Raw genomic sequence first — 17463 nt, forward strand, 5'->3', positions numbered from 1 at the left:
GGCTGTCCCCACTCAGAGAGTGGCAGGGCAGAGGGAGGGCCGGAGTGGGGGCTGTGTGTCCCCAAAGTGACCCCACCCAGCTGGGAACAGGATGGCCTGCCGCCCGCCACCCCACCAGGGTGTGCCCTGCCCCAGCCTCAGAATGCTGAAGCCACCAGCCCCAGCCAGGCCGGTCCCCACGCAGCAGAGCTTCCTTGATTTCGAAAGTCCCTGCAGTTCTGCCAGAGGACATTCCGCATTCCGATCCCTGACCGCTTTTGATCCCCCGTGGCTAGGAATGTGGGAGATCAGCCCCCGACCCGTTACATGGTCTAACCAGGCCCTAGCCCCCTGGCCAGATCCGGCCAGCTGACTGGTCCTCAGCCAGGGACAGGGGCCCCGGGGAGCAAGGTGGGGGGGGTGGGGCAGGCCACTGACAGAAAACACCTGGGCTGCGTCCCTGACCTTAGGCCGCTGATGTCTGGGATGCGGGGGAGCCCCGCAGCCACTTCCCATCGGCCCTCCCACGCAATGCAGGATGCCAGCCCGAGGCAGCCCCCATCACTGCCTGGGGCACCTCGATTCCTGTCACCACCCCAGGCCCTCTGTCCTGCGTGCCCCGGGCCAAGTGCACGCCCCACTGAGGCATCATTTGCGTCTGCAGAAACCAGAACCAGCTGACATGTGTGAGGCATTAAGCCCCTTGCTGCTTGTGGCCACGGTGGGGCACTGTGAAGCCCCTGGGGGGAAGTTTTTTTTAAAGAGGTGGCTTTTTTGTGCAAGGGAAGCTGGCTGGAAAATTCAGGGGAGGGATGGAACTTGAGAAAAACAGCCACGAACTCCCAAGCCTCGTGATCTGGGAGCAGGGTGACCGTGAGGCAGGTTCCAGCCGCACTCAGCACCCTTCCGGCACAGGGTGAGTTTTGGGGAGCCGAGGTAGGCCAAGGGCCTGGCTCTGTGACTCCTGCACTGCAGAGCCACCAGGCATAGGGAGGGTTTGGGGTGCATCCATCAGCGGGCACCTGCTGTATGTCCGGGGAGGCCTCTGAGCTTGACGTGGAGGAGACAGGTGAGTGCTTTGTGGGTCGGGATGGGGAGGACTCGACAGGCTGGGGTTCTGGGTTTCTCAGGTGACGGACAGAGGGCAAGATAGAGCAAGGGACACTGGTGCCAGGCAGAGGGGAAAGAGGCTGGCTTCTGGGTCGGGGAGGCTGAGCCACCCTCCTCTGGGGAGTCTTCAAGAGAGGGGCCCGCCAGCAGGCAAATAGAAGAATCACAGGCAGCGAGGCATACAGCGCCCCCCCCCGGGGGCCTAGGGCTGGAGCAGGGCCACCAAGAGGGCCTGGAGGAGCCACCAGCCTGCGAGCTGCAAATTCATCAGTGCTCAGGGACCCCAGCTACGAAAGCGGAAGCCGAGCCGAGCTGGGGCTGTCGGTGAGGACGGCTATGCCAAGGTCTCAGGGGGATCCAGGAGACAGAGCCCGGTGGCAGCTCAGAGTCACGCCTGCCACCGCCTGGGTAGAGAGGTCAGCCATACTACAAGGACGGCATGCGGGCTGGGCGAGGCTCCTGTGGCGTCTGCAGAAACTGCCACCTGTCACGGCCAGGCGTCTGCACCGGGGCTGCTGATTGCGAAGCACGAGTCCCCTCCCAACTGCGCCAAATCCCACGGCCTCTGCCTCCCCGAGCCTCACCACGGCACGGTGACATGAGAGGAGGGTGCCGCCCACGGCCACCAGAACAAGAGGCAGCGGGAACGAGGCGCCGCACCATGAGGCCTCGTGCTCACGTTGGATCCCCCACCTTCGCTCGCTCTACGCAAACCCTGGGGGTGCACAGCCGGCCCCACCATTGCCGACCCTCAGCCCCGGACTGGACGCAGCAGAGGTCGCCAGCCGGTTGAGGAGGCTGCGAGCGCACGGGAAGGTCCAGATAAACAAACAACGAAAAATGAGTCCTGGGGGGGGACCAAGCAGCCAGCGGGAACCCTGACGCCAGGCAACACCGTTTCCATGAAGAACCCGGAGCAGGGGCAGAAGCAACGGAAATCCACCAGAGACCACTGAGCGATTAGATACACGGTCCCCCAAGAAGGTACCAAGCAGGAGACGAGACCGAGGCCACCTCGCAGCGCGGAGGGAACACGGGAGAAAACCTCCGGCAGGAGAGAAACGCTCCTGGAGCAGGCGAGGGCCCTGGGGGCTGCAGCGCGGGGACAGCCGCAGAGGGGCCCGCGGCGGCGCAGGACGGCCCCTGACAAAGGCAGCGGGACTCCCGCCAGCAGCCCTGAGTCTGAGCCAGCCGTGCGAGACCAGCTGCAGGACCCGGAGGACGACATGGTGGCTCGGGTCATGTCATAGAGACGTGGGACTCAGACCGATGCCACCCTGTGACAGCCCGGCGCGCACGACCCCCGGGCCTTCCAGCCTCTAGGGGACTGGCCTGCAGCCCGGAAGTTCACACCCGGCAGAGCGCTGACCAGCGCGGGGGCGCACAGACCCTCGGACTTGGGGAGGCCCTCCCCACGAGCCACTGCCAGGGCCGTGCGAGGATCGGCCTCCACAGCCAGCTGCGGAAGGACTCACAGAGCGCAACGAAGGGGCCCGCGGAGTCACCCCCGTGGCCGAGCCCAGAGAAGCTGCCCGGTCAGCAGTTCTCAAGAGCCGTCTGCGGCTGAAGCCATGAAGCAGAACACAGAGTCCCAAGACACTGCAGCGTGTGGAGCCGTGTCGGAGCCAGGCCAAAGGACAGCCGGCCCTTTCTCTTGGTCATCGAGGACTATTTCTGTGTGAATTTATGTTTTTAATGTTGCGTTGAAACACTGCTTGCCTCGATGACTGAGGTTTTCGTGGCCTCACTGTGAAGCTGGCCCCGAGGGGGTGCCTCACACTCCCCGCCCTCGCCCTGGGCCACTGTAGTCACAGAGGTGGGAGGGCCGAGCTCGAGCCGGCAGGACTGGGGCTGGCAGACCTCGGAGGTCGGCAGGCGAGCCTGGGGCCTGGGCTCTGGAGACTCGCCTGGGCGAGTCTGGGGGAGGACGGGGAGAGGGCTCCAGCTCTGAGCAGGCGCTGGCACTTGGGACCTGAGCCCCGAAGTCCGACCTGCTCCGTCAGAGCCCGCAGCAGGATCCCTGCGAGGCCGGTGGGCTGCCAGCCAGGACCGAGGGGCAGACCCCCTGGTTGGTGGCTGAGCTGTGGTGTGACTGTAGCTCCCGCATGCAGATATCGGCGGCCCTGTCCTGGGGGAGGCTGACCCAGCTACCTCTGAGCTTCACCCTCCACCTGCACCGTGGCCCAGTCCCCGGGGGGCAGCGGCTTCTTACTACCCCTCAGCCTGGCCCAGACAGCGAAGCCCAGCCCCGGTTCTGTCTGGGACTCCCGTCCACCCGCCCTCGCCGGGAATGTGCTGACTGCTGATAAAAGGCGGCTCCTGGCAACAGTCACCTGAGCAAAGGCCTCTGTGCTCCCCGCTTCCGGAACCCAGGTTGTCCTCCCGTGCACGGGCCAGAGCAGCGACAGAAGCGCGACAGGGCCCCTGCAAACTGTCATGTGGACCAGCTGGTGGCTCTGGCCCCTGGTGGCCATCTGCACTGCAGACGAGTTCCGGGAACAGGCGGAAAGGATTATGCAGGGCACACCTGTCATTGATGGGTAAGCGGCCCCTCCTGGGACAGGGCTGGGGCCTGGGGCTGGGGCAGCCAGGAGCAAGGCCACGAGCAAGGCCAATGCCCCTGACTCAAGGCAGGCGCCACCCTAGCTCCACCTGGACTGACTCGGTTTCTCCAGCTGTAACGTGGGCCTTGCCCTTCACTAGCCGGTCTTTGTGGGGTCTCGTAGGGCCCCCAAAGGCTTCAGCAGATGAAGGCCTGTAGAAAATGGAGCAGTAAGGGAGCACCCCGCAACCTGGCCCCCCCTGCGCCCTGTGGGCCAGGTCCCAGCATAGAGTGGCAGCTGGGGCCGGGGACGTTGGGGGCCTGGCCGAGGTCATGCTTCACGCAGGCCACAGCTTTCCATCACCTGATGCTGCAGGCGAGGGTGACATCCACCACAAGCTCCTGGGAGGCCCCTCTTGGCCCTCTGGACCCTCCTCCCGGAGACCCTTTCCTCAGGCCCCTCCCTCTCCAGCATCCACCTGGGGGTGACCCCATAGGTGCTGAGTCAGCTTGACCTCACTCAGTGCTTGACATCCTGTCACATGTCACACCCCAGACTGAGCCCGTGACATGCCCACTCCTGCAGCCCCACTTCCAGCCAAGACCCTGGTGACACATTTGGTGACACGTTGTCACTGAGGTCACAGCCGACCTGGCAGCGCCTGTTCCCTCCACTTGCCAATGCATCTGCACTGACCCCCCCCCGCCCCGTGCTGGGCACCTCTGAGCCTCTGACTCTCCGCTGCTTCCTCTGGCCGAGGTCTGGCCTGAGCAGCCAAAGGGAGTCAGTCTGGATACTAAGTCCCAGCCACCAAGGCCCACACCCCCACCCCCACTCCTCCATGCTCCTGGCAGGCCTCATGCCATCCCTGCCTGGCCTGTGTCCTTGTCCCTGCCCTCGGCTCCGGCAGGGCGGTGCTCAGGCCCACGGCAGCCGTGGGCCTCTCCGGTCCCCTGCGCAGACCCTGCATTGCCAGCCCGCTGTCCTGCTTTCTGCGCTACGTGGGTGCCCCGCAGGCCGAGAGCAGCTCTTGGTTCTCGCAGACCGAGCTCGGGCCGCGGTGCCTGGCCCCTGGCACTTCCTCTGGGCGCCAAGGAGAGCGCCCCGTGAGCACGCGGCCGTCACTGCCCGGCAGGTGCCTCTGGGTTTTGCACGATGTCACCACTGCTGAGGATGCTGCCCAGGCCACACAGATAAGAAGGGTGGATCGGGCGGACCCAGACTAGCAGGGTGCAGCCCAGGGCAGATGCGGCCTCTGTCCTCAGCCTGGGCTCCTCCGTCGGGTGGAGAGACCGAGGGGAGGAGAGACAGTGAATTCACCCTCCTTCCTGCAGGCCCTGGGTGGCAGCTGAAGCGGGGGCCGGATTTCCTAGCCAGGCTGGGGCTCCTCAGGCAGAGGAGTGAAGTCCCCACCGGAAGCCACGCCTGCCCATCCCAGGGACAACACCCAGCCCAGCAGAGAGGCTGTGGCCTCGCCCTGCTGGATCCCTCAGTCAGCAAATGATCCCTCTCCCAGCCCACTCCCCAACCTGTCAATCAAATCACAATTCAGAGTCCCTCCCCCCAGCCCTTCCCAGAGAGCAGGGGCAGCTCCCAGGCGCTCAGACAAGAAAACATGGCTTTGGGGGCGGGGCACGGTGGCTCCAGGAGGCCCCAGGCCTTCTCAGAACAAAGCCCCCACTCAGGCTCGGCCGTCCTCATAGCCTCCTTGTGAACAGATTAGGGGGCTGAGGGCGCCTGCCTAGATGTCCAGTTTGGGTGTGCATGTGTGCACACTCGTGTGCATGCATGTGCTCGTGTGGCTGCTGTGTACATGTCACATGCGTGCATGTGTGGGTGTGTGCACGTGTGCAAGCTCACTGGTTAAAGGTCAGATTCCTGCTGGTGGGCCTGGCTGGGCCTGCGACTCTGCATTTTAAACAGCCACCAGGGGCCTGTGCTGCCTCCACGCACAGGGTTTACCCAGGACAGGCTCTTGAAGGGAAGACCCACCCATGCAGGGCTCTCGACTGGCCTAGGGGTGGGGCACAGCTGAGCAGCTCGCCTGTGCTCAGGTGTATTCAGGTAAGGAGCAGTCTGTGACCCTGGCCTCAAGCCGTGAAAAGCGGAAGTAAAGCGGAAGGGAGGCCAGGGAGGGCGCCTGGAGGCCCCAGGTCCAAGTGGCCGCCTGACCCGCCTCCCACCCTGCTCCGGCCTGCAGGCACAATGACCTGCCCTGGCAGCTGCTGACCAGTTTCAACAACCAGCTGCGGGACGCGAGGGCCAACCTGACCAGCCTGGCCCACACGCACACCAACATCCCCAAGCTGAGGGCCGGGCTCGTCGGGGGCCAGGTACGCCGGTGGCCTCTGCACTTGCCTATGTTGGGGTCCACCCTTCTCCCTCAGGTCCTGGGCAAGGTGCGGCCCCTCCCTGGTGGCAGCATACCTCCGACCCCCTTGGGGCCACGGGTCCTTGGAGGGGTCTCTGATAAGGCCCCGGGCTGTGGGGATGGCTTTGAGGACAGGAGGGGAGTGAGACACTCACTTGTACGTGTGGGGGGTGGGCCTGGGGCCTGAGGTCTTAGTCCCTGTGCCTGTGGCCCCCAGTTCTGGTCTGCGTACACACCCTGCGACACCCAGAACAAAGATGCCGTGAAGAGGACGCTGGAGCAGATCGACGTCATCCACCGCATGTGCCAGATGTACCCTGAGACCTTCCTGTGTGTCACCAGCAGCGAAGGTGGGTCCCGGCCCACCTCCCTGGGCCCCACCCACCCCTGCCCTTGTCCCGAGCCGAGGCGATGGTGCGGCTTGGCCTTCCACGGGGTTAAGCCAGAGGCTCGGGCACACCTGCCATCCAGATGCCCACCACTTGGCTGGGCTCTGCTCGCAGGCATCCGACAGGCCTTCCAGGAGGGCAAGGTGGCCAGTCTGGTCGGCGTGGAGGGCGGCCACTCCATCGACAGCAGCCTGGGCGTCCTGCGGGCGCTCTACCACCTGGGCATGCGGTATCTGACCCTCACACACAGCTGCAACACACCCTGGTGAGTGGCCCCAGGGAGGCCGCGCCCAGGGGAAGGTGTGGGTGGGCCCCATCCCCTTCATCTCTGCGTATGGCCGACATGGGCAGGCCGCGATGGCCATTCTGCCCTCTTTCCTCCCAGGGCCGACAACTGGCTGGTAGACACAGGGGAAGATGAGGCCCAGAGCCAAGGCCTGTCGTCCTTTGGGCAGGTGAGTGGGGGGCAAGGACCGCGGTCACCATCAGAGGGGACATGACCCAGGACATGGCATCTCACCTTGCAGGCCTGTTCATCTGCAAATGGCATTGGCACGGGTGGCCCCAGGGTGGGCGTCCAGCTGGAACCCACTGGTCAACAGTGTGGTCCCAACTTTCTAGCTGCTAAGAGTTTATCAACACCTGGCCTCAAGGGGCCCCGGCCCAAACGCCCTCCCCCGTGCCTGGACCTCCGGGGTGCTACAGCGAACCCCAGGCTGCCGGGCGAGCACAAGCACGCACCGTGCGCCCGCCCGCCCCAGAGTGCATGTCTCCTGTGGCCTGGTCCCGAGCCCCGTCTCCCCTAGAGCGTGGTGAAGGAGATGAACCGGCTGGGCGTCATCATCGACTTGGCCCACGTGTCCGTGGCCACCATGAAAGCCGCCCTGCAGCTGTCCAAGGCCCCCGTCATCTTCAGCCACTCCTCGGCCTACAGGCTGTGTGGGCACCGGCGCAACGTGCCAGACGACGTGCTTGAGCTGGTGGTGAGGGCGTCCGCTCGGCCTCCACGGTCCCCACGGTCCCCATGGTCCCTGGTGCCCCGTGCGGTGCCCACAGCCCCTCCTCTGTCCTGTGCAGAACCAGACGGGCAGCCTGGTGATGGTGAACTTCTACAATGACTATGTGTCCTGCAGAGCAGAGGCCAACCTGTCCCAAGTGGCAGGTAAGTGGGAGTGAGCAGCCGAGCGGCCGAGCAGGGCATCCCTCCCAACACCCATACCTGCTGCTCCCCCCCGCCAGACCACCTGGACTACATCAAGAAGGTGGCAGGAGCCGGAGCGGTGGGCTTTGGTGGGGACTACGATGGCGTCTCAAGGTAAGGGCCAAAGCTGTGTCCTATGGATGAGCTGGCAGGGTCCCGGCCCCCCACGAACATGTCCTGAGGGGCTGGAAAGAAGTGTGTCCCACGGGCCGTACCAACATGTCTTGCTCTGAAGGCCACTCCCCTGGCCCCTGAGCCTGAGGATGGGGGTGAGGCAGGTCAGTGGCTCACGGGGGGGTGGACAGGCCCTGGTCTCCAGTCCCAGGCCCATGGCCTGCACACCTGGTCCTCTCTGCCTGCGTCCCAGGCTCCCCTCAGGGCTTGAGGACGTGTCCAAGTACCCGGACCTGATTGCCGAGCTGCTCAGGAGGCAGTGGACGGAGGCGGAGGTCAAGGGCGCCCTGGCTGAAAATCTGCTGAGGGTCTTTGAAGCCGTGGAGCAGGTGAGGAGCTGCCTCCTGCGCCCAGCCCCTCCCCACGCAGGAGACAGGCAGGGGACGACCTGTGTCTGTCCCCAGGCAAGTGATCACACACAAACGCCCGAGGAAGAGCCCATCCCACTGGACAAGCTGGAGGGTTCCTGCAGGACTACGTACGGCTACTCCGGGGCCCCCAGCCTCCATCGCCCACCGGGAACTCTGCTGGCCTCCCTCGTGCCCCTCCTCTTCAGCCTGTATCTTCTGTGACACCTGGGGACCAACCCCTCAGGCTCCGAAGTCAGGGAAGACTGGGCCTGGGAGCAGCCAAGGCTCCAGAAGCACTGCCCTACGCACAGGCCCCTGGGCCCCCTGGGGGCATGCTGTGGAGAGCTTGGGGCGCAGGCCCATGGTGGGCCCTCAATAAAGGCAGTGACCCCGGGAGTCCTGTGGGTGTGTGCCGTCGGTGCCCTGGCCCTGGGCGGGGGGAGCCTGCGCGCCCCACAGCAGCTCTGTGCAACTGCCCCGGCCGGATGCTCAGAGCCAGGAGCGCCCGAGTCGTGGAAGGGCGGGGCTGGGAACAGGGCTTTGCACGGACAGTGCTGGGGGCCTTTAAAACACATGGGCCGGGCTCCAGCACCCCCCACACATACCCCCACAGCCTGCTATCCACGCACACCCATACACACCTGCACACGCACCCGCACACACACCCCTATGGCCTATTATCCACGTGCAGCCATACACACCTGCACACATACCACACTCATGCACAACTGCACACATACGCACAGGGGCATTTCTACACACCCACGCATGCAAGCAAACCCACACCCACATACCTACACACACACCGCTCACATAGCTGCACGATGTACACACAGGTACACACCCACACACATGCACTCACACACGTGCCCACACCGCAGCTCCGCAGGGCCCACTCCTGCAGGGTCCCCTCACACACCGTGGCCTGGCCCCACCCGGCCCCACCCAGCAGAGCTGCAGAGCATCATCAGAAGGGCGGGGGTCCAGCAGCCCTCAATGGACATCCGGTGATGTGCCTTGAGATGGATAACCCACTGGTGACAGCCCCAGGCGGGACCCTGATGAGTCACTGCTGCACCTCCAGGCCCAAGGACACGGCGCTGGGCAGGCGTGGGCTTGGGCTCCGGGGTGGGCTCGGCCTGATGGGCAGCAGGTTTCCCTCAGACTCCTCCATGACACCCAGCCACACCCCCACATGGGCAGCCCAGGGCGTCAGGGGCTGGGGGTCTCGCCTGTGCTGGGATGTGTGCAGTCACGTTTGGCGGCCTCCTGCTCACAGACGGCCACCCAGGAAGGGAAGTGACACTGGCTGACACAACCAAGGTGCGCACTCTGCCACTCTCATGTAGGCTGAGTTATCTCCAGGTAAGACTTAAAAAGAAAATTAAAACTGCGTTCTCTGATCCCTGCTATCTGGTGGGGCCCGAGAACCTGTATCCCCCACAACAGCCTGCTTCCGTTCCCCTCAGCTTCCCTTGTGGGAAGCCAGCCAGCCACTGAGGGAAGCCCCACCCTAAGGCCAGTAAAGAAAACCAGAGAGCTTTCTCAGGGGTCAATTAGTTTACTTACAACAGCATTTTAGGCAAAGGGCAAACATGCCCAGTGCCCTCCGATGAGCCCTGGCCTCTCCCCAGCTGGGGACCAGGACACCAAGGACCTTCTCTGGACCCCCAGCATGTGGGCGTCCCGATGGTCCAAGGCCAGGATGTAAGGCAAGGCCGGCATTGCAGGACAAACGCCAGACAGCCCCCCGAGCCTACGCCCTCAGGTCGCACCCACAGCCAGGGCCCAGCAGGGCCGCCCCAACACCACGCACTGCACGGAGCACCCCGGGCTCCCCAGTCCAAGAAGGGGCACACACGGACGTCAAGATAAAAGTCTACAATATTCTGTTTGCAAGAGCCACCGCGTGAGGGCAGACGAGACAGCTGGAGCCTCTGAGAAAGGCCTGGTCGGGAACGGTCACTGTGCGCGGAGCTGGCCTCCGTCAGTACTAGCCATGCAATTGCCACGAGGTCATGCCAGGGGGGCGCTCAGGCCCAACGCTCCCCATCCGCCACTGGCTCCTTCTGTTTTGGCAAAAAAAAACCCACAAAAAAACCCACCCCAAAACCCTCAAAAAAACCCAAAACATCTTCAAGAAAACAAAGTAAACATCAGGAACTAGAAAAACAGAAACTACAGCCCGTCCATCACCGTTATCACCATGAGTGCGGCTGCTCCCTCCTGGGCGTGGCCTGAAGGTGGCTGTCCTGAGCCCCCATCAGCCAGCCTGGCTTCAAGGTCAATGCTGTGAGCACGCAAGGCAAGAGAAACCAGCCTGGAGAAGCACCCCATAACCTACAGGGCCAGGAGACAGCAACAGGGACGACACCGAGGACCACGAGGTGGCCTGCTCGGTGGCCAGGAGGGGCCTGTGCACACACTCTGGGGTCTGAGAGGTCACAGGGTGCACCTGGGCCCTCCAGAGGCGGCAGTGGAAAGAGGACATGGCTCCTGGAGTAGACACACCCGGCATCGGAGCTGGGCACCCGGCAGGGCTCGGCCAGCTGCCACCACACGCCGTCCACTACCCAGTCCCCATCGACTCCTTGGAGGGCGGGGGAGAGAAAGGAGCCTGCAGATCCTCCAGCTGGTTGGCACAGGGTCACAGAAATTACCCACAAAACAGAAGTTTGTGCAGACGCACCCACCAGGACAGGGAACCCCTGCCCAGCCTGAGAGAACAGGACACGCCCCAGGCTGGCGGTGACAGGGGCTGAGGGCAGTGAGGTCAACGGCTGCTGCTGCAGGGTCAGCAGAGGCAGGACGTAGCAGGTGTGGATGGGCCTTCCTTCTTGGGTTCCTGCACGTCCAGCTGCGAGGTGGCACCCTGGAGGGTCCCGCTAATTCCTCAGGGCGGCCAGCCTACAATCCACAGTGGCTCCATGAGCGAGGGTGAGGGGCCCAGAGGCGGTGCGGGGGAGGACTCCTGGTCACAACCTCCCCCCACGGGACACACAGGACATTGGAGCACAGCACACCACCCACCTGCGTGACAGCTGGTCCTCCTGGCTGCGCACAGAGCTCTCGCCCACAGCAGAGGCGCCCTCGGGCAGCTGGCTGAGCTGGTCCAGGACCTCCAGGCCGTTCTCCTCTGCGATCTGCACTATGAGACTGTCCACCTGCTCCTGCGGCGTGGTCAGTGTGGTGGCCGAGCTCATGGAGTCCTCCATCACCTGGGGGTGGTCAGTTTCTGGGCGGCTGGGCCCCTGGAGCCCCCGCAGCCCCCACAGCCTGACAGGCCCATCAGCCCTTGCTCCGATCACCCCGTTTCGACTACCTTTCTGCTCTGCCCTACTCCTCCCGCCCACACCAGCCTCCTCGCTCCCGCGTCCGAGCCCACGTCCCCGGCCTGCTCAGGCCTCTGGGTGCCAAGCCAAGCTGCTGCCTGTGAGACTGGTCCGAGCCCCACACCTAGGTGCCAGCACCGGCCCCAGGCGTCACGTCTGCTAGGGTTGTATGCGGGCTGGACCCTGACAAGGGTCAGGTACCCTGGAGGCGGCCCCCACAGGGCCCAGCAGAGGACACTTGGTGACACGAGGGAGGGGACACGTGCGTGGCTAGCCACGTGAGCTGCCCTCACGCCTGGCCCCGGGCCGACCTACCGACGTGTGTACGTCCAGGTTCTGCACCTGCTGCTCGAACCTGTCCATCACCGCAGACACCTTCTGCAGGTCCATGCTGCTCAGAGCTCTGTCCAGGGCTTTGGTCACCTGCGCCATGTTCTTCGTCACCTGGCATGGGGGGTGGAGAGACAATAGGATGAAAGGAAACAATGGCACCCGCCAGGGACAGGCCCCCTGAGCTCCACCCATGTCGACAAGCCCCCAGGCCAGGCCGAGCAGAGCTGGGCTCAGGCCGCTGCTGGCATGTCCCCAGGAAGTGCCATCGATGACCCGATGGATACGAGGAGCCCAGGCCACGACACGTGGTCAAAGTCCAAGGACACCGTGGGTCTTTGGGGCCGTGCCTTCTCTGGCACTGCACTTGCTGTGTGGACGGAGTCCCCACCACAGAGCAAAGGGGCCTGGTGTGACAACTCCCCCATGGCCAGCCCTGGCCTCTGCCGGCGGCGGCAGCAGATGCAGCTTGCGTCGAGCACTCACCCCCTTCATGGTCACGGCCGTCTGCACCTTGGAGGCCACCGCGTCCACGCGGGACGCCATGCGCAGCCAGTTCACGCCCTCATTCTTCTTGCGGATGGCGTTCTCCGCGTACACACGGGCACACTCCACGCTCTTCTGCTGCAGGGCCTGGGAGCCGGGACATGCAGGCTGGAGGACGCCGGCCTCCCCAGGGCGCCTGCCAGCCCTCGGCGGGCCTTCCCGCCAGGAGCGTCCGTGAGCTTCACAAACATGCGGAGGCCCAGGCCCCATGCCCGGGAAAATACGGCTACCTTTCCCGGCCCCTTCCCGCCCACGGCGACTCGGCCTCATACTGTCACCTGCACAGTGCAGCGTGGGCGACCTGACGCCGAGGGAGTCACAGTGGCAGAGCAAGACAAGGAGGCAGACCTGCAGCCCACTGTCTGGCCTCCTTTCTGCCCCAGGAGCCGCCACTGGTGACAGGTCGCCAACCCCAAAACCTGCACCCCACAGCTGTCATAGTTCCCCCGTCCTCCCTGGAGAGGCCCTGCCGGGCACAGGGCCCTGGGAGCCTCCGCTCTGCTAGGCTCCGACGCCGAGGCACCTGCTTCCCAGGGAAGACAGCTGAGAGTGACGGGGTGGAGGGTGGCGGCCGAAGCCCACGTCCCACGCAACGTGACAAAGCAAGTTCAGAACACGGGAAACGAATAAAGGCCCGGTCACTCAGAGGCAGCACAGGCACTGCGTGGCCCTTCTGCTCGAGACGCCTGGGGGGACAGAGCCACCGCGGGGAGGGCGGGAGGGCGGCGCTGCCTCACCTTCTTCACCTTCGCCTGCTCTGCCTTCGAGTCCTTCTCCGCCTTCTTGGCCAGCTTCTCCAGCTGCTTCGCTGTGAACTGAGCACAGGCAGGCGGGAGCCAGGGTCAGGCACCAAGCCCCCAGCGGGCCCTGCACGCTCCACCCTGGGGGCTGCACCAGGGGCCCCATCTGTCGCCTGCCAGGGAGGGGCCGTGAGGGTTCCCTAAATGTCTGCTCCCCCACCCCCGCCCCCTGGAGCGGAAGGAAGGCTTCTGCTTGCGGACGGATTCTCGACTTCCTAGAAAAGCTGGGCGGACTGTCCAGGCCACCCCAAGTACAACCCAGAAGCCAGAGGAGGAGCCCCGGAAGCTTCACTTCACAGCGCACCGCGCCCGCGAGGGGCTGCGGACGGCGCGCCAGCTCCTGGCGCCTCCTGGCCAACGCCCGCGCTCAGCGAGCCCCCTCTGCGCCCCTCCTGGCCACCCCTGTCTGGAACCAAGAGGACAGGCCAGCCACACGGCTCGCGCAGGCCGAAGCCCGGTCCCCACCTGCCAGGTGTGGTGCGTGGGGGGTGGGCTGCCGGCCCTGCCCCCGCAAGTAGCGCCCTCCCGAGGGCGTCTTCTCACCGGTCAGTCCCATCCACAGACAAATCACAGACTAAGGGAGTCACCCAGGTGAGGGCGTCTGCTTCGAACGCACGTCCACCCGTACGCTGGTCAGGAGTGGACGGCGCTGTCCTCCACGGACGGGCCTCTCTGCGAGCAAAGCCCGATCCCACCGCCAGGAGCCTCTCCGCAGCGCTGCCTCCCAGCAAGCCCGACTGGTCGCCTGCTGGCTTCTCTGCCCAGGCAGAGGGCACACTGGCCCTGGGTGTCGGCCAACTGGCCTCACAAGCCCTGCTGCCTCAGACCGTCCCTCGCCCACGGCCTCGCGCTCTTCGGCCCCTGCACGTGCCGAAACAAGCGGGCAAACCCTGGCCGTCTGGGCCTCGGGCAAATGACCCTTGCCACCTACTGCAATGGTCTAACCCTGACATCGATGCTCCCGACTGCCGGGCTCAGGGCACAGGGCTCCTCTCAAAGGTCACCCCCCAACTCCTCGTCACCCAACTCATTCGCCAGGTGCTTTGAAACCAGCGTCTGCAGTAGGAGACACTGACCTCGTTCCTTTTCTACGAGCTCTTTAAACCCACACCGAGCAGGGCGGGAGGCACCGGCCACACGTGACTGCTTAAACTCAAGTGCTCGCCGTGGCCGGCAGTGGGCGGCGCCAACCTAAGAGTCATCGCTGCCCATTGCAGGTGGACAGGACCCCGGCCCCGCCTACATCTGCAGCCCCACCTGTTCGCTGCTCTGTAGAACTGAGGCCACTCTACCCACACTGGGCACCCCGGCAGGACACTCTGTCCCCCAGGCTGGAAAGGCAGGCCTCCTCCCCCCACACACACCATGCCCTGCCCCCTTTACCTCTAACGCTCGGTGCCCTGTCCTGTCCTCCTCATCCCTGCCACATCCACCTTGCCTCACTGTCCTCACAGGCCACCTGCCTTTAGTCTCACCGCTCCCCCACTCTCCCAACAGCCCCCAAATGGCCAAAGTGCACATGTGGCCACGTCCCTCCTTCACATGGGCCCCAGGCAGCTCCCACTGCCTCCACACGAAGACCACTTCTTGGCCAGGTGCCTTGGGGGCCACTGCCAGTGGCGGCGGCAGCGACCCTATGCATGACCTCACTCACCCCGGCTGCCGGCGGCCTCGACCCTGTTCACAGGCCCTCCCTCCCAGAGGCCCCCAAACCCCCCAAACAGGCCTCACTTGGCCAGGAAACCAACAGGGGAGAATGCTCAGGTGAGCCAAGCGACCAAGTGAGCTCCCCAATGCCCATGGTCTCCCACCTCTGACCCTGCTAGCGGTGTCCCAGCCTATGACACCCACCTGCCTAGGCGGGCCCACCGGCCCCTCAGGCTCTCCCAACAGCCCAAGTCCCCCACACACTTGGCACTGAGACTTTGTCACACAGAAGGGGGCTTCTTGCTTGTCTACCTCACGCCCCGCTTTCCTTAAAAGATACAAGCTTCCATGCCCTGAGCCTGGCCCCAGCCACCTACCCTGGTGCCGTCCAAGTGCCTGAGGCTGCGGACAGGCCAAGACACCCTCTGCCTGTCCTCTCCATGGCAAAGCCAGCGTGCTGAGAGCAGCAGGAGCTCGCACACACCTGTCTTGCCATCCTTCAGAAGCAGCCACGGAGGGTGACCATGAGGACACCGCCTCCATTATTCAAGAAGCACACACACCACCCAGACAGCTGCTCAGGCGCCCACGTGCCCTCCTTCAGCGTGATCCTCGAGGATGCAAGCTACAGTGTTAACTGCCACGTGGGACATCAAAGGAGGCGCCTGACACCCACTATGTCCCTTCAAGACAGCATGCCCACTCTCTCACAGGTGAGCCAGGAGGTCTGCTTCTGCTGAGCCTGACAGGAAAGAACATGCAACCGCGCCGACTCAATAATCCCGTCATCGGTCTGCCTGAGCACTGTGCAGAGGTCACCCAGTTTATAATCTGTCTCTCTGAGTGCGACTTCCACCATCGTCCCCATACACTACCCACCAGGGCAGGGCTGGGGCTGACGGCCAGAGTACATACCTTCAACTGGAACAGGGTATCTGCAAAGAGAGGAGACAGTGTAAGGATTTTAGGAAATGTGGTGCGCAACACTTCTAACAAGCAGATGGGGTCACTAAAGCACTAGACATGCAGAGCTGGGACAGCACAGACGGCACTGACGGGGGCCTTTAGGAAGGTGAACTGGCACGCTGAGCCCGGGCAACCGCGGAGCCTCCCAAACCAATGACTCCTCTCAGGTGACCAGCATGGTGGCACTAGCTGACCTCAAGAACTAGTATGCAGGCAACTGAGTTATGGATGCAGCGTGTGGCCCGTGGTGAAAACTCAAGACGGTGGTTTGCAACTTTAGAAAAGACCCTTGCAATTCTTTCCCAAGTGAATAAGGCTCAGTCCTTGTGTCTCTTTTTGATATACTCGTCTTCCTCAAAGGTAAATTGATAAAAACAGCAGGGTGATGACTCTTATGCTGTCCAAGTGCTGGCTCACAAAGCCCACTGCCACGGCCACTGTGCTTCTGAGCTATCAAATCAGGCCAAGCGGCTTCCCGTCCCCAGGAAGAACCAGAGATCTGAGCGCACTGTTGGCTCACCGCCTGATATCTGAACTTGCTACTCACTCACCAAGCTCAAGAGCCAGGGAAATTCAAGTTCACCTTAAAACTATCACAATTTATTCAATTTCTAAATTTGAAGAATGAGTCCTGAAGGTGTTTAGCACAATGGCTCAGAACGAAGGAATAAAATCCTGCAACCAGAACTGATGTCGAGTGCCCACAGCTGCAGCCCGAGGCGCCCAGGTGTGCCAGGAATTCAGGAAAGCTCTGGGCAGCGCCTCGTGCAGACCTGATCCAAGGCAAAGTCATCTGGCTCTAGGAAACAGCTGGGCGGACACAGAGGGGCAGGCTGTGTGTCTGCAGCAGGGAAACAGGGTTGGGTCACTGGGATCCAAAGCCCCCTCCCTCGCCGCCTGGGCTTTGTCACCAAGACCTGAGCGGTAGGAGTAAACTGAAGAGCAAAATTCGTTAAGGAAAAACTTAATCTGCTGAAAAGTGCTACCGGCAAAAAAACGTCCCCTCGAGAGCAGACTAAATTATGGAAATAATGCGCAAACCCAAGGCGGCGCGCGCGCGTGTGTGTGTGTGTGTGTGTGTGTGTGTGTGTGTGTTGCGGGGTGGGGATCGTGAGGCCGAGGCGATCTGCGCGGAATTTCCTTCCTGACAAAGCCATGGCTGCGCAGCTTTTCACATTTCACAAACTGATTTTCAAAACTCTATCACACAGGCCCTTCGACATCGCGGCAAGGGTAGGCGCCCCCTCGATCACGATCCTCCCCTGTGGAGTCCCTGAGCGCGGGGCGGGCTGGCGGCGGGGGACAGCGCCGGGGAGCCGGCACGGGCCTCCCGCCGCACCGAGTGCGTCGGGGTCCGCCCGGGGTCCCGCCCTGGGCCCGGCCCGAGCGCTTCCTGTTTCTCTCCGTGGCGCTGGGGCCGGGCGCAACCCCTTCCTTTTCCGGTGCCCGCTGACCCGATGCCCCGGGGCCCCAAACGCCCGGGTCTCTCGCCGGCGCCGGGGACGGGGAGCAGCCGAGCGCCGAGGGCGGGGAAGGGGTGGCGTCGCCCGCCCGCGCCCCGAGGCCCGGCCTCTTACCGTCCATGGCCGGTCCGGCGGCGGCGGCGCTCGCAGAGGCGCGGGGACGGGGTCTGCAGCAGGCGTCGACCGAACCGACCCGCTCTGCCCCGCGGACACTTCCGGGTCGCTCCCCACTTCCGGCGGCCGGCCCCTCTCGCGAGAGCAC

General features: G+C 63.9%; 2 protein-coding genes across 5 annotated transcripts; one reads left to right on the top strand and one right to left on the bottom strand.

The window, feature by feature from the left end:
• Positions 1-519: 519 nt before the first annotated feature.
• DPEP1 (dipeptidase 1) lies at positions 520-8513 on the top strand. Of its 4 annotated transcripts, XM_039846550.1 has the most exons (11): positions 526-895; positions 3463-3629; positions 5833-5965; positions 6221-6353; positions 6507-6657; positions 6778-6847; positions 7199-7375; positions 7470-7554; positions 7632-7707; positions 7961-8096; positions 8172-8513. In XM_039846550.1, exons 2-11 carry the CDS (start codon positions 3526-3528, stop codon positions 8337-8339), a joined length of 1233 nt encoding a protein of 410 aa, XP_039702484.1. In that variant the 5' UTR covers positions 526-895; positions 3463-3525; the 3' UTR covers positions 8340-8513. The 4 variants fall into 4 exon arrangements, with proteins under 4 accessions (XP_039702479.1, XP_039702484.1, XP_039702480.1 ...); XM_039846545.1 differs by having other exon boundaries at positions 520-895; positions 7961-8513; XM_039846546.1 differs by lacking the exon at positions 526-895 and adding an exon at positions 902-1048 and having other exon boundaries at positions 7961-8513.
• Positions 8514-9658: 1145 nt separating this feature from the next.
• Positions 9659-17456, bottom strand: CHMP1A (charged multivesicular body protein 1A). The gene is made up of 7 exons (XM_039846561.1): positions 17316-17456; positions 15688-15707; positions 13063-13140; positions 12266-12412; positions 11765-11893; positions 11148-11335; positions 9659-11024 (listed from the first exon to the last, which is right to left on the bottom strand). The coding sequence occupies exons 1-7, from the start codon at positions 17320-17322 to the stop codon at positions 11003-11005; spliced, it is 591 nt and encodes a 196-aa protein (XP_039702495.1). The 5' UTR covers positions 17323-17456; the 3' UTR covers positions 9659-11002.
• Between the last annotated feature and the right edge of the window lie 7 nt (positions 17457-17463).

The sequence above is a fragment of the Pteropus medius genome, unplaced genomic scaffold (genome assembly GCF_902729225.1).
Source record: "Pteropus medius unplaced genomic scaffold, Ma_sr-lr_union100, whole genome shotgun sequence".
In the NCBI taxonomy this organism is placed as follows: Eukaryota; Metazoa; Chordata; class Mammalia; order Chiroptera; family Pteropodidae; genus Pteropus; species Pteropus medius.